The sequence below is a fragment of the Miscanthus floridulus genome, chromosome 3 (genome assembly GCF_019320115.1).
Source record: "Miscanthus floridulus cultivar M001 chromosome 3, ASM1932011v1, whole genome shotgun sequence".
Lineage (NCBI taxonomy): Eukaryota > Viridiplantae > Streptophyta > Magnoliopsida > Poales > Poaceae > Miscanthus > Miscanthus floridulus.
The window spans coordinates 9,724,394-9,739,227 of record NC_089582.1 but is presented as its reverse complement, the minus strand read 5'-3'; the positions used below and the strand labels follow the sequence as shown (position 1 = coordinate 9,739,227).

General features: G+C 43.5%; 1 protein-coding gene across 1 annotated transcript; it reads right to left on the bottom strand.

Moving 5' to 3' along the window:
• Positions 1–1,398: 1,398 nt before the first annotated feature.
• Positions 1,399–4,904, bottom strand: LOC136544943 (DDRGK domain-containing protein 1-like). The gene is made up of 7 exons (XM_066536998.1): positions 4,573–4,904; positions 4,370–4,479; positions 3,848–3,949; positions 3,599–3,760; positions 3,180–3,236; positions 2,042–2,078; positions 1,399–1,853 (listed from the first exon to the last, which is right to left on the bottom strand). The coding sequence occupies exons 1-7, from the start codon at positions 4,808–4,810 to the stop codon at positions 1,639–1,641; spliced, it is 921 nt and encodes a 306-aa protein (XP_066393095.1). The 5' UTR covers positions 4,811–4,904; the 3' UTR covers positions 1,399–1,638.
• Between the last annotated feature and the right edge of the window lie 9,930 nt (positions 4,905–14,834).

Genomic DNA, 14,834 nt, shown 5'->3' with positions numbered 1-14,834 from the left:
AACTAAATTTATACAAAATTATAGCAATATTTTATATACCAATAGATTCCTCATTAAATATGTTTTTATAGTAATTCTGTTTTGATGTCATAACAACAAGTGGCGGCGCCAGGGGTATGCCCCAGGCATACCCAAGATTTGAGAGAATAAATTAATAAGTATATACATCTTTATACATATCTTCATACATTCATGTTTCTGGCTCATAGGCCCAATAGAACATCTGTTTCTAGCAATCTGGCAGCCCACGAAAGCAACAAAGCCTAGAATACACACTGTCACTTGTGTTGCCCCTGCCCAGCGCCCCTTTTCCTGCTCGCGCTCGCTGCTCCACGCCGCAGCACGCAGCCACGCATAGCAGCACGATGCCCACCACGCGCCACCTCCGGACCTCCCCCACTCCGGTCTCCAGCGACTGGCGCCGACGGGCGGCACCTCGCGTCCTTCCGTCCTCGCCATCTCCCCCACTCCGACCGACTCACCCCTTTCCCCTTCCCCTCCCCCTAGCCGCTCGCCCCAGAGTCCCAGCACGAAGGAGCTGGCCACCGGCGGCGGCTGGGCGGCACCTCCCCATCTGCAGCACCGAGCACCCTTTGGACTCCGGCGACCGGCCCTCCTCCTCTGCTCGGCAGCTTCAAGCAAGGTGAGCATAGCAAATGCAGAGCACCCCAGATTCACTCCTCAGTGAACTATTGAATATTTGTTTTTCTAATTCTTTTGATTGTATTCTTCATTCTTATAATGTAGACGAAGAAGAAGGGTGTTAGCATATTTGCACCGTGGGAGAAAGCTGCAAAGGCAAAAAAAAAAAAAAAAAACCCTCCACATCTGCATCAAATGCTCGTTCTGTTGAGATTGAGAGTATATTTCTTAATTATTTATGTTTTGAACTTGTACTTTGGTTATTACTGTGGATTTGTTTAAATGTTATGACTATTATAACTTATCGTCAATCATATTGCATATTTGCTTCAAAATTTTGTACATTTGGCATACCAAGCCGTAAATTCCTGGCTCCACCACCGTAACAAATGAACCTGCATGCAAGGAACCTGGCTCGTGGGCGCCTGGCTCCCAGATGCAGGCCTGGCTGCCGAGCGATGGCAGCCAATCACGCCCCATGTGAACAACATTGGCCAGGGCCGGCTTCCTACAACTGCAGTACTGGCACTGATGCTGTCCTCCCTGTGTACGTTTCAAATTCCATGGATGGATCCGTGCGCCATCATCTTCTTATCTGCCCACTTCCATGTGTACAGCACCATCTTCAGTTTCGGTGCATGGTCATGGAAATGTTAAAAGACATGATTACCTAATGAAATGAATTGTTTGTCTCTTGTCTCAAAACACATGAATGCAAGCAGCAGAGCATCAAAGTTCGATTTTTTTTCTTCATACTAGCGCTTGAAAACATCAGATCCAGATGGATTGCAATAAATCTCTCTTCAGTAGTCCCCTCTCAAATTCAAACCCTCAAGTTCTCTGTTCTACATGGTATGATGGTATTTAGCATGCCAGCACAAGTATATTATACCACTACATATATGGCCAGTGTATAACTTGAACCATGTTAGCGCAACTTAAGAAGTCACTACAGAAACACAAGAGTATGCTACATGCTGCCAGGCCAAGGAATTCTCATGGTTCTGTGCCTGCTGCTGCACTGTCATCTTGCTGGCTCTCCTCCTCGTACTGGGCCTTCGGCTCCAAATCGATAAACTGGTTTGAGTTGTTGGCCAGATGTGATATGCTCACTCTCCCTTGTTTCCTGATGTACTCTGCAACTGCCTTCATCTCTTCAGTGGAGATGTAGATGAACTTCCCACGATCATCCATCACACCAGATAACCTATCTGTTACATGTAAAACAAAAATGCCTATCAGAACTAAAAACTGTTGAGGGCTTCAGCAGCCGACAAATTTCTCACAGGTACCAGGATATGTTGCTAGAATCATCTGGTTAGGATTAGCTATTGAGGCTGATTCAAGGTTACCAATTGAAGGACGGCCAAATTTACAAAAGAATACAAAAGTCACATACCCATGCTTTCCAGAGTAACAATTCGGTTGATGCAGTCCTGCAAAATAGTGAGGTAATGAGAGGGGGAAAAAAGAAAGGATAATTCGGTGCATAATAAATCAATCAAATATAGCATCCCAAAACAGAGAGAAATAGGTCCCAAAGATTAATATGGATCAAACAATCCCCAGTTCCCCACAATGACAACGTTCTTGATAGTCATTCAAGTTTGCATCCATAGAATATTTGTGTGATTACTGATTATTTCTAACAGTATGATTCTCAAAACTCTGGGCAACAGTAGAATAGAGACCCCAACCCTGCTCAGAAAGCATGTCACACCCAAACCAGGGATATACAAAATTGAGGATAGGATATGTTCAGGAAATCATCATTTCACAGTTCCAAACTCTGCTAACTAGCTCAGAAGTGTTTTTCAAATTAGCCAAAAATTCTGCTTGGAGGCCCTAACCCTGTTGAATGCCTCTGTGTGGTTTAAACCCAGCTAGTGATGGTTTTATGCAGTTGTTTTTTTAATCTAAAAAAAACAATGCTTCGTCACAGAGTCAGCCTTCGGGAAAATCTCACTGGCCTTGTTTGTGTGCCATCCTAAAATGCTATCCTTGTACTTGCTTCATAGCTTGTCCCAAAATGAGCCTCATGTGGGTCTCCAATTTCTATGAATGGCATGAGGCATACATGTTGAGATTTGTCCCAAGTAATTTACTTTCCATACAAGTTTAGTGAACTTGAAAAGGCGGGAGAAGATTTCTTTATTTTAAAAAAGCAATAATTATCAGATCAAGGCAAAGTGGAGGCAGCTTGCCAGTTCAAAACACCACGCAGCAACAGAACAGCAGACCATCCTTTAATTGCCAAACTAATAGTGCAATAGCAATGTAGAAAACAGGGTATCAGCTGTAAGCTATCAACACTAATATAATGGATATTACCACTATTTCTGTTTAAACATAATAGGGCTTCAGAAATTACCACTTCAACAGTGCAATAGCAATGGTAAACAGGGTATCAGTTGTAAGCTATCAACACCTATCTAATGGGCATTACCATTATTTCTATTTAAAAATAATAGGGCTTGGGAAGTTAATTCTGTTATTCATAACAACATTTTAACCTCTTATGCATAGTCTTTAAGTACCTGGGTTCGCATCCTGAACTCTGCAGCCAGGTCCTCTAGGGGAACACACTTCTGCTTCTGAGGTTTACAGAAGGAAAAGGTAACAGTGAAGTTTGTCAGTTACTCAGTGGTATCAAAGCATATCATACCACATAGATATTGGCAAAATGTATACTCAAGAACATGACAGAACCATACTGCATCCTTCAAAATACTTGAGAAAAAGATGCATTGTGACAACTTCTCATAAGATATTTGACAGACTTCAATGTATGTAGAGGAGATGAAATGGTATCTGTGTGTAGACTAGAGGCTAAACAGAGCACCAACTATTTGTGTGGACATCATGGTTCATCATGGTGAGATTTAATTTTTCTGGTTGCCAAATTTAAGAATAAGCATAGTCATGAGGGCACAAGTAAAGACGCTTGCTTCACAACCTTGATGTATTCCACAAAGTTGTGGAGCAAACCCTGACCATCGTCTTGTGTCTCACTCTCTGTTGTACCTTCAGCATCAACAGAAAAGGCCCCTTTCCATTTCTCAAACTCTAAAGCAGCAGCCTCAACTTCCTTTGCTTTCCGTGCCCTAGCTTCTTCTTCCTAGATAAATTAATTAGCTAGTTAGAATTATAACTGAAAACATGACGACATCAAAGAACAGAACTATCAGCAAATAGAATCCCTAACCAATTGCCTCTCTTGTGCCTCACGCTCCTCATCCTTCTTCCTCCTCATCTCGTCGTATCGGTCTTGTTTACTCCTCCTTGAATCCCGTGCAGCTTCTTCAGCCTTGCAAGAAAAGAGTGTCTTTCATGTCACTTTCTGTTTCTTTTTTCCTTCAGAAGAGAAATCAGAACCACCAAGGAATTATATGAAAGGCATAACTATAACTGGTTTCCAAGTACCGTTGTGACATCAGCACCAATCACAGTAAGTTGGCATTTCTGCCAGGTACTGAATGTGTAAAACATGAGAAAACTGAATGTGTAAAACACGAGAAAACTGAATGTGCAAACCACAAATAAACAAACTGAATGTGTATTGCAACACACTGAAATACATAAAGTAGACGAACTAAATCTGCTCGTGCAGCTGAAATTGCAGCAGAGAATGGCAGCAATCATCGGAACACAATTTACCAGCAAGCTTGCAAGTGTAAGCACTGGCTGAAACATACGGCAGGACTTGGCGTTGCAGTGAGTAACCAACCTGACGCTGTGCCTCTCGCTCTTGCCTTTTCTTCTCCTTTTTGGAGGATCTGGGGACGTTGCGACCTTCGGGGACCTCCTCCTCATCACTCTCCGCGTCGTCCTCTACAACTGCACAGCCGAGGACCGTGGCTAGGGTTAGGGCGAACAGAAAAAAGGGGAAGGGGAAAAAACAGAGCCTTTGAGCTTTGGCTGTTGTGGTACCACTGCGGCTGGTTGACGCGGCAGACGAGCCTGCTCCGGCAGCCCCAGGCCTCCGACGCATCCGTCGCGCCGCCGCGCGACCGTGCAGCACCTGATCCTCCTGGAGGGGCTGGGGCGGGAGGCGGTGGTTATTGGCGGCGGCATCAGAGCGACGGCGCCAGAGGAGGAGGGGGAAGATGGCGAAGACTAGCAGCGTGCAGAGCACGGCGGCCAAGACGCCGCCCCCGCCGGCGTCCATCTCGTCCCTGTCACCGGCGGCGATCTCGCTTGCCAAACCCTCGATTTGGGTTCCGACCAAATCGATGCCGCACGCAAAGCGAAGGATTTTGATTTTTTTTAACAAAAGAAATAATCTGCAACTGATGCGATTTGCCATGGACCGAGCTGGGCTCTCAAAAAAAAATATGAATGGAATGTGGTTCAGCCCAGTTGCGTGTTTACTAGGCTCAGGCCTTTTGCCGTGGTATGGCCCACTACGAATCAGCAAGGCCCAGGAATGTCCACATTGGAATGTTTCTTTTCATTTTTTTCTCTTTGTTTGGTTTCCCATTATTTTCGGTTTTTATTATATTATAAAAATTCTTAGCAATGACTAGCCGAAACACGATTATGTTGACAATCACACATAATCACGGTGCCTGAGCTCAATGCTGTCCAGAAGTGTCAGGAGGTCATGTGCTGCTCGTCAGACAATGGAGTAGACTAGAAAATGGAGGCAACAAACAAAGCTTGCGTACAAGCATGAGTATTCGGGCAAGTGTGGCTGCAGGATAGGGTATCAAAACAGCCCTACAAAACCATATAGGACCATTTGAATATTATTAGATGCTTTAATAGTGTTAGCATATTATATATCAATATCTAAAATTAAATATTTTTAGCTTGAGATGCCTCTTTATTGCACTCCATGAATCGAAAATTCGAAATGAATTTGACTTTTCATCATCTCACTTTAAATCAGTTCTGCTCAAGGCTTAGCAAATTCTATTTCGGTCTTTAAACGTCCATGTCACCAAAATCCATAAGGGCGTAGATTGTCAGAGTGTTCGACTACACTAAAGCTGCAGCCAGTTGCCGCCGTTGCTACAGTGATGCACAGAGTGAGGAAAAGCCTGCAGCCGAACACTGTGATTTCAGTTCAACAAATTTATAATATTTTATTTTCAAAAATTAGTACGATTTGTAGAACTAGAGAGAGAGGGACAACCAAAAGATTGGGGCATGGAACCGAGACCCAAGGCTCGAAGTGGTAGTAGTGATATAATATTGTTGGTGTGTGTTTGATCCGGCACCTCTCAACGTAGCAAAAACTATGTATCTAGAAAAACTAAAATAATTTATAATTTAAAATAAAGAGTAGCTTTTGTTGATCTAGATAAGATACAAAATCACAGCGCTACCTAGCTAACTAGAGACTCTGGACAAGGGAGCTCCGGATCATAATGCTTGCATTGTTATTAGCTAGCACTCACTTCGTCCCTTTTTATCTATTGTTCTCAAGAAATTAAATATACTTAGCTTTGATCAAATATATATATATATATATATATATATAATTAATATTTATAATATATAATTAGTATTATTAGATAGATTGTTAAATTTATTTTTATAATAAATTTATGTAAATATATAATATTATTAATATTTTTTACATACCTAGTTAAAGTCGACGGATTTTCCGTAACAACAGCTAAAAAGGGACCGATGGAATACTAGCTTGTAGCACTAGTAGATAAATCCTATGGATTTCAATTTCAATTCCCTTTTTGATTTGATGTGCGATTGATCGAGCTGACGATGAATCGATCGGCGACGTTGAATTCGATCGTCCTGCCGGCCGGATCGGAGAGCTAAGCAAAGCCATCGATGGAGATGGAGACAATAATATCTCCTACAACTAAAAAGAATAAAGTGTAGATATTTTTTTATGCGATATTTGTTTTGGTTCGTCCGTTTTTCCACGCCTACGATCCTACGACATCTTAATTACTGATTGATCGTATCATTCTCCTTAATTAAATATTGCATGTCATGTGATAGAGGAATCACGGCAAAATAGGAAGTAGAAAATTATTGTGCTATCCATATACACATTACATGTTTGCATGCACCAGCATACATGGCAGTGAGCAAAAGGAAAGAGAATTAACACAGAAGGAAAGAGAATTAAGACAAAAGGAACATATTTGTATTTCTGAGAACCTTACCAAACCTGCCTACATTTATTTACTTTCCCTCTTTACATTTGCAAAAGGGATAGCGTTTTCCTCCTTTCATTTGGTTTCACGCTCACGTGTTCCATCGTCCTCGCTTGTTGTTTCTTACGTGAACCATAGTTGATGTTATCTGTCTTCCATGGCTCAGCCTCCCAATCCCAAGAGAAGGTCCCTACCTCTCCCTGACTAGAGATCCGACCTGCCAGAGGATCTCCTCGAGTCCATCGGGTAGCGTCTCGTGTCAGGCCACGACACGGTGTCCTTCCGATCTGCTTGCTCCCTATGGCGCGCCGCCATCTCGTTCGCGACCTTCGGGGCGCTCCTGCTGCTCCCGTTCGACCCTGACTCGGACCATGTCGGCTTCTACTGCGTCCCAGAGAAGAAGGTCTTGTCCAAGACGCTGTCCGACGTGCGCGGCAAGGTGGCGTGAGTCTCCTTGTGTGGGTGGCTGGCACTCATGGACGAGGTGGCGTCCATGACACAGTTGAATCCATTCATCGATGCTCGTGCCCCCCGCGTTGAGCTCCTACCAGCAGGCAAACATGTCGCGGCGGCGTCCTCATCAAAACACGTGTCTACGGTCCACGGCTGGTGGGTCCTCCATCCCACCAACGGCTACGGGGATGTGGATGCCGCATGCAGAGCCATCAAGCTAGAAGACATGAGGGACGTGTTCTTTCGTGAGATCGTGCTCTCGGCACCACCTAACGCCGCCGGTCGCGAGTGCATGGCCATGGCCATGCTTGGGTGCTCCACGGAGGTCACGTTCTGCCGGGTTGAAGTCGACAGCGCATGGACGCTGCTCGACACCAAACTGGAGTTCTGCGTGGGGTCTATCATCCACTGCCAAGATAAGTTCTTAGCGATCGACTGCACTAGAGAAATCTTTGTCTGCAGCAGCAACTCCGCCGGCGCTACTCCAACCGCGACGCTGCTGCCATCGCTGTCGCCACCTGCGGGGATCTGCTACCTCAGCTACCTGGAATCAAACGGTGAGCTACACATTGTGGGTGCCATGGTGAGCACGTTCCACGAGACACAGAGCTTCACCTACAACAGCACGATCTATAAGTGCAACCTCCACGACCGTACACCGGAGTGGTCCAAGGTGAGGGACATCGGTGATCAGACATTGTTTGTGTCTAAACATTTCAATAAAAGCTTCAGTGGAACAAGTGTATCCAAGTACAAGGAGAACAAAATCGACATGTCTGAGCCATTGTATGGGGATCCATACGACATGGTCCATCGACTGGAGATCGTTGATATTGCTACCGGTGCATCCGAAGTGAAACCCGTCCAGGAAAAGATGTAGGGTTCCCAGGCTCTAGGTTGGATTCGACCCAATCTCTGGAAGCTCTAGAGTCTGTGAGTCTACAACGCTGCGCACTCCGTGACTATGTTAAATTCATAAACTTTACTTTTTGGATTAAATGTCACTTTAACGTTGGTATTTAATTTAACAGTATTGTTATCTTATCGTGCAATCCGTGTGTTTTTAGTATAAACTGTTAGTTATCCCGTAGTAATGTACGGGCAAGCTACCTAGGAAATTGCTAAAGGCAAAAGGTGGATAGATTTGCACGTCAATCATGTACGGTGTGGTGATACGCTACAACAGTGTCGTGTGATTGATTCTTCTTCTTACTCGCCTTCCTTAAGAAGTAGCAGTATATAGCGACCCTGCTGATGCATTTCAATACATCCTCTATCATGAAATAGATAGACCATATATTATTCAAATTTTATCCTAAATATTTAATCTTATAGCATTCTAATATATTTTCATTTTTTTAGTAAATCTTTCTTTTTTTCCTAATACATCTTTATCTTCATCTTTTTCTATCTCTCCTTATTTTTTTTGTGCACCATATATTTTTTGGTTTCCTCAAAAATTTCCTTCACCAGACCTATAAAGTCATCTATTTTAAGACGGATGGAGCATTACATAGAGAGAGAGCGAGATATACAAAATATTATATCTTAGTTTCTTTATGAAATACAGTATGGATTTCAATATATATACACGCAGGTACTGAATCTTGATATTGAATAATTAAGCTATGCCCAACTAACCGTTCATGCATGCCATTGGTCCTTGCATCTTTTCTTCCTTCGGTCAGGATGGCCGGGATGCCTAAATTAAGGCCAGCCAGCCAGCATTTTGCGTCACTATAACTACGAATACCAGTGCAAAAATTCAGTCAGGACCTAGCTTTCAGTTCCCTGTACCTGCATCGACAGCGTCATAATCCATCGGATATCCACCACATCAATCAATCAATATCGATCAATCATAGGTATTCATGGTCAGGTGTGTGTGCATCTAGTAGATTCCAAAATTGTGGAACTCATTAAACGATTTCAAGGTGCGCCACATGATGCGTTCGATATTACACCTGTCCACATGTATCTCTTGTCGGCATGTTAATTTGGAGAAGCGACCCAGATTGCTGTGCATGTACTATCATCAATGTATGAAATGTGAGGATTGTGCTATATATACTCATTATCGAGTATCTTTATACTCATTTTAAGATATACTCAAAATCTTACTACACGAATTGGAAAAAAAATCGAAGGAGCCCATATTTTTTTAGTATATTGTTATAATAGAATCAGACTATTATATAAAGTAAGTATAACCACATATACTTGCATAGTTGCCAATCATTCTACCACATATGGTCTAGTATGATCACAAACTTTGTATATATATGTTGGGCCATATATGCCCTAAAGGACAAGATACAAATATGAAAATAGCTACACCCTACGAGTAGAAAATGTATGTCATTGCCTGGTTATTTCAGCCCGTGAGCATCGTGGCTTGTGTGCGAGCATATTGTTCATCTTCCACCTTCCTTAAACTCACAATGGTGCAGAAAATAGTGGCCACTCATTTAAATTGAGTCATCTCCAATTAATTTTCCATATTAGATCAATCTTTTCGTGATAGGTGTAGATTGGTTTGGGGTGTTGGGACGGTGAAGAGGATGAGGGAGAAGGAGGGGGCGATGGTCTAGGGCAACAGGGAGAAAAGGAGAATAGATCCTCTATTTTCTTCTTGATTATAATGAGTGTATGACCCCTATATTTAGAGTTCTCAAGGGACTTGACCTCGAAGCAATATACAAGTGGAGTCCTTATAGATTTGGACTCTCCTTTCTTAAACAATCTCTATTTCCTTTTACTCTTATCCTTATGTATTTTTATCCCTAATTCTTCTCTATTCCAGACTCCTCCAAAGAGGAGGCAGACGACTCTAGGGGGGCGTCGCTCCTCTCCTATGTGCGCGACAAGGGCGCCCTGGGCTAGACTTCGACCGACAGGGCCCTCCTTTGAACCTCACTTGGCCCAACACTTAGGGTCGGGAACTGATCATAGATCAATTGGTTGGGCCCCTTGTGGTGAAGACTACCCACCCGGGTTCAAATCCTCGACTTGGCACGGGTGCTCACATTTTCCTGGATTTATTCCAGGGTATAACGGCGTTATGCTTTTAGTGGTATGCGAAGTTCCCGTCGACTGCGGGGCACCTGTGGTGACTTCGTCAATCTCAAGATCTGTCGGCTCAGTCCTTTGAAGGTGCTTATAGAGGTAGGGTTTGCGTACGTGTGTTCATAGGAGTAAGTGCAGAGGCGGACCGACCTATAGGGTGAGCTTGGGCGGCCGCCCTAGGTCCTCTCCAGCGAGCACCACTAGTACCCCCTATTCTCCGATCGACAACGGCGTCCATCGAAGTGTGAGCGTAAGCGCAGCTGCGCAGGTTCGATGTGGGATGACGGAAGGTCGAAGAAAGGTGTCGCCCTGCTGTACTGGGCCTTCTGGCTATTTGAGGAATGGCCCATTTTCTGGCCCATTTAGCCTTTAGGTGCTGTGCTCGGCGGCGGCACTCCAAGCCTCAACGGGCGACGCAGCTCCCTGTCCCTATCCTCTACACCGTCTGCCAGCGAGGAGCGAGCGGCGGCGAGCGGCCCTGTGTTGCTCCCAGGCGGCCGAGGCGCCGAGCCCCGAAGAGGCAAAGATGCCAGCAGGAGACGGCGATGCGTCTAACACGGGGACGGCGAGGCGAGGAGGCTGACCGCTCCAACTCCATTGAGGCAGAAGTGGTATAAGAAACTAGGTACTTTTTTACATATTCCCTCACTTGTCACTTGCTCATTACTAAATTTATTTTAATTGCAGATTGTTTATGCTTTTTTTCTTTTGATCATTTGTTGTATGGTAAATTATCTTTTTTCTGTACCTTTTGTTTGATGAATTTATATTAGAACATAATTGTTATGTGACATTACAATATAGACATGATATACATACATAGTTAGACCGGTATATCGGTCAAGTTTTGTATCTGTACATAGCGATCCACCCTAGCCCATATTTTTGGCTGGGTCCACCACTGGGTGAGTGTGCGTGCGTGTTGTGGGCATCTGCGTTGTCATGTGTAATTCTCAAAAAAACCATGACACGTTTATTAAACTACATTTATTATACCGTCCTTAGAATTTATTTTATTTAAAGTTGGGGTCAAGTCTAATAAAATCCAATAAAAATAGCTTTTTATATAATGGATTTATTAATCCGGTCTCTATATCCACGACGTTAAGGATATATACAGCCAAAATGGTACCAGAGCACTTTTTTTTTTATAAGTCAAGGGAAGGGGAGAGGATCCCGCACCTAATTTCATTCATTCAGAGTGGCCTCCGTAAGCCTGATAGTCAATGTACATTTTGGTTTTGCGCAAAGCGCTAACTACAAGAGCACTTTTTTTTTACGAAATACTACAAGAGCATTTAGACTCACACCTCAATAAAGAGGAAAACACACAACCAAAATAAAAAAAAATAGCTAACTCATTATTGTTGGCACAAGCATTGCTCAGTAAATTGTTTGTCCTGTTGCAACCCCACGGACATGTTCACTGGTCTATCTAGCTAGTAGTTTACAGAAAAAACTTCAAGTACATGTGCAACACTGCTGCTTGATCTATCCTCTTATTTTTGTGTGTGTGCTATATAGCCAACCAGTTAGCCGGGATATATGTCGTTGGCCTACAGATATAGATGCCGGCAAGTGGATATCGTTCGCTTGATATAGTAGATGAAAGCAATGTGGTGTGATATATATATAGCCACTACCGGAAACCTCAAATTTGCCGAGTGTTTTTATGTTTGCCGAGTGCATTCTCTCGGGCACTCGGCAAATAAATTCTTTGCCGAGTGCTATCCTAAAAACACTCGGCAAAAAAAACACTCGGTAAAGAGGGGAGTTTGCCGAGTGTCAAACAAAAAACACTCGGCAAATAAAGGTTTACCGAGTGTCACGAAAAAACACTCGGCAAAGGGAGGTTCGCCGAGTGTCTTAAAATCAACACTCGGCAAAGTAAAAAAAATATAGAAAAACAAACCCACCCGCAATAAAATCCCGCCCCTCCCCTCCCAGGCCCCCTCGTCCCGCCCGCCCCTCCCATCCCCAGTCCCCCGCACCTGCCCCAGCCCCGGTGAGATCCCCTCCGCCGCCGCCGCCCCATCCCTCCCTCCCCTTCTTCTTCCCTGCCGACGGCCGGCCCCTCCCTCCCTCCCTCCCCTCCTACCGCCGCGCCGGATCCGGCCCCTCCCCTCCCTCCCCTTCTTCTTCCCTGCCGGCGGCCGCTGGACCCGGCCCCTCCCCTCCCTCCCCTTCTTCTTCCTCGTCGGCGGCCGCCGGATCCGGCCCCTCCCCTTCCTCCCCTTCTTCTTCCCGGCGATGGCGCAGGGCGGCTCGACCCCTCCCGGCGATGCGAAGCAGCAGCAGCGGGTGGCGGTGTAGATCCGCCCTCTTTTCCTCCCTCCATGGTTCCACCGGTGGGTGGCATCGCGGATCCGGTGGGATGGAGCCACCACGGTGCAGATCCGGCGGAGAGGTGTCCTCCGGTGGCGGATCCGGTGGGTTGGATCTCGGTGGCAGTGGATCTGTGGATCTGACAGCAGCCCCTCCCCTCCCCTTCTTCTTCTCCCGGTCGGCCGGTGGCTGTGGTGGTGGTGGCCGGCGCACCCCAGGCGTGGATGGCGGCGGCAGTGCTGGTGGTGCGAGCGTGGATGGCGGCGTGCCTTTTTTTAAAAAAAAGTTTGCCGAGTGTTTTTTTTGCACTCGGCAACGTCTTTGCCGAGTGTCCGACAAAAAACACTCGGCAAACTAGCGTTTGCCGTTAAAGGGTTTGCCGAGTGTTTTTTGGTCTTCGTCGAGTGTCCCCGGCACTCGACAAAGCTCCTGGATCCGGTAGTGAGCCATCTTTGAGAAACGTAACTTTACGTCGACCATGAATGATGTTGTTCGTCCGACTGACCGACCTCACCGCCGGCGCACCTTTCCCATGACACTTACAGTTTCAGTTTCATTACCGAGCGATCGATCTTAAATATTACATTATGACATCTGTAAAACGATTCTTCTATGATTCATCGTATTGATGATGGATGAGTATCGATCTATCATCACATATTTTGATGTTTATATATATACAACTGCAATTTAAAGGTTGTTTACATGTTCCTTCGTAGACGGCTGGCCTTTTCACAAAAGGGTCGTCCGTTGTACGATTATTACCAATAATGTGATTGTCATAAACTGATCACTAACTAATTATTTCTAACACTCCTCCACGATTAGTTTGCTCATTGTAATCTTCATTCGACCATTTTTGGACTAAGTTAATATATACTGTAACTCCACCAAATATCCTCTGAAAAAAATCTGAGAAGAAACTAAATATTAATATGTCGCTAAAACTCTTTTAAAAACCAATGAGGAAATAAAGAGAAAAATATCCTTATTGTGTAAACTCTATACGAGAAAACCTCGAGAGGAAAAACCATAAGCAAAACTAGAGAAAAATAGTATGACCTATAGATCCTAAATTATCTCAAATAAAAAACTTATCAACAACAAGTTGTAGATCATGTCAAGAACTTGCAGTATAGACCATGTCAACATCCAAGGTTGTGTTTAAATATTCTAAATTTTGAATTTCAAATATATAAGAACTTTAAATGAATATTTAGGACTCTAAATAATCTTAGATTAAAAAATTCTCAACTACAAAGTTGTAGAATGCATCAAAAGCTACAACTTTTGTATAGATCATATCAACATCTATGGCCAAATAAACAATTCAAAATTTTGAAATAGGAGAACTTGAAACAAATATTTGGGCCTCTAAATGATCTCAACTGCAACATTGTATATCGTGTCCAACTCTACAACTTTGATTTGAAGTTCTTCATCTAACTTTGAATAAAAAATCATGATTTTTTTTGTGTGTAATTAAGACCCAACTCTGGAAACAACCCCGTTTTTAGAGGTGGTTTCTTAGACCAGTCTTCAACAAATCCATATCTTAGAAACATTGTAGAAGAGTTTTATCCCCATAAAACTCTCTCTATAGCTATGAAACTTTTATCATCTCTCTCTTCATCAATAAAGTGTCATGTCAACATATCTAATGCCCATAAACTCTCATGAAACCCTCATTGAGATTGGAACTATGCACGGTTTTCATTCTAACCACATTAGCAAAAAATCATCTATAGACACTACCTTTTACAATGGCAGGTTTCTTTAAGAAATAAATGTTAGTCTTTCAAAAAAAAAACAACAGATCTTGAAGTTGACAATCTCATCACAGAGTTTTGGAATATGTAGAAAAATATAAGCACACGAGTCAAGTCATAGACTTAAACCTGTTTGGACAGATTCCTATAAAAACCAGCCAATTAAACTTCGCTCACCGGTAACTCCTGGATAGAAAGCTGAAATGTCAATTCTGATGCTTTTTAGGACATCTATATCAATGTAATTAGTATATACTCCCTCCATACTAAAAAAATAAAGTCGTTTTGGACAAGGCTTGGATCAAACATTGGGAATACAAATCATGAATAACTTTTAAGTTGTTGAGTTTGGAAATGTGAAAACCATACGTATAGATTTGTCTTGAAAAATACTTTCACAAAAATTTACATATATCACTTTTTGATAAATATCTTTATAAAAATAAGT

Excerpts from the sequence above, each read along its gene's own strand:
- LOC136544943 (XM_066536998.1), bottom strand. The coding sequence starts at position 4,810 with ATGGACGCCGGCGGGGGCGGCGTCTTGGCCGCCGTGCTCTGCACGCTG. Across the intron at positions 3,950-4,369 it reads AGCGAGAGGCACAGCGTCAG|GCTGAAGAAGCTGCACGGGA; the intron begins GTTGGTTACTCA and ends TTTTCTTGCAAG. Across the intron at positions 1,854-2,041 it reads TGTTACTCTGGAAAGCATGG|ATAGGTTATCTGGTGTGATG; the intron begins GTATGTGACTTT and ends TACATGTAACAG.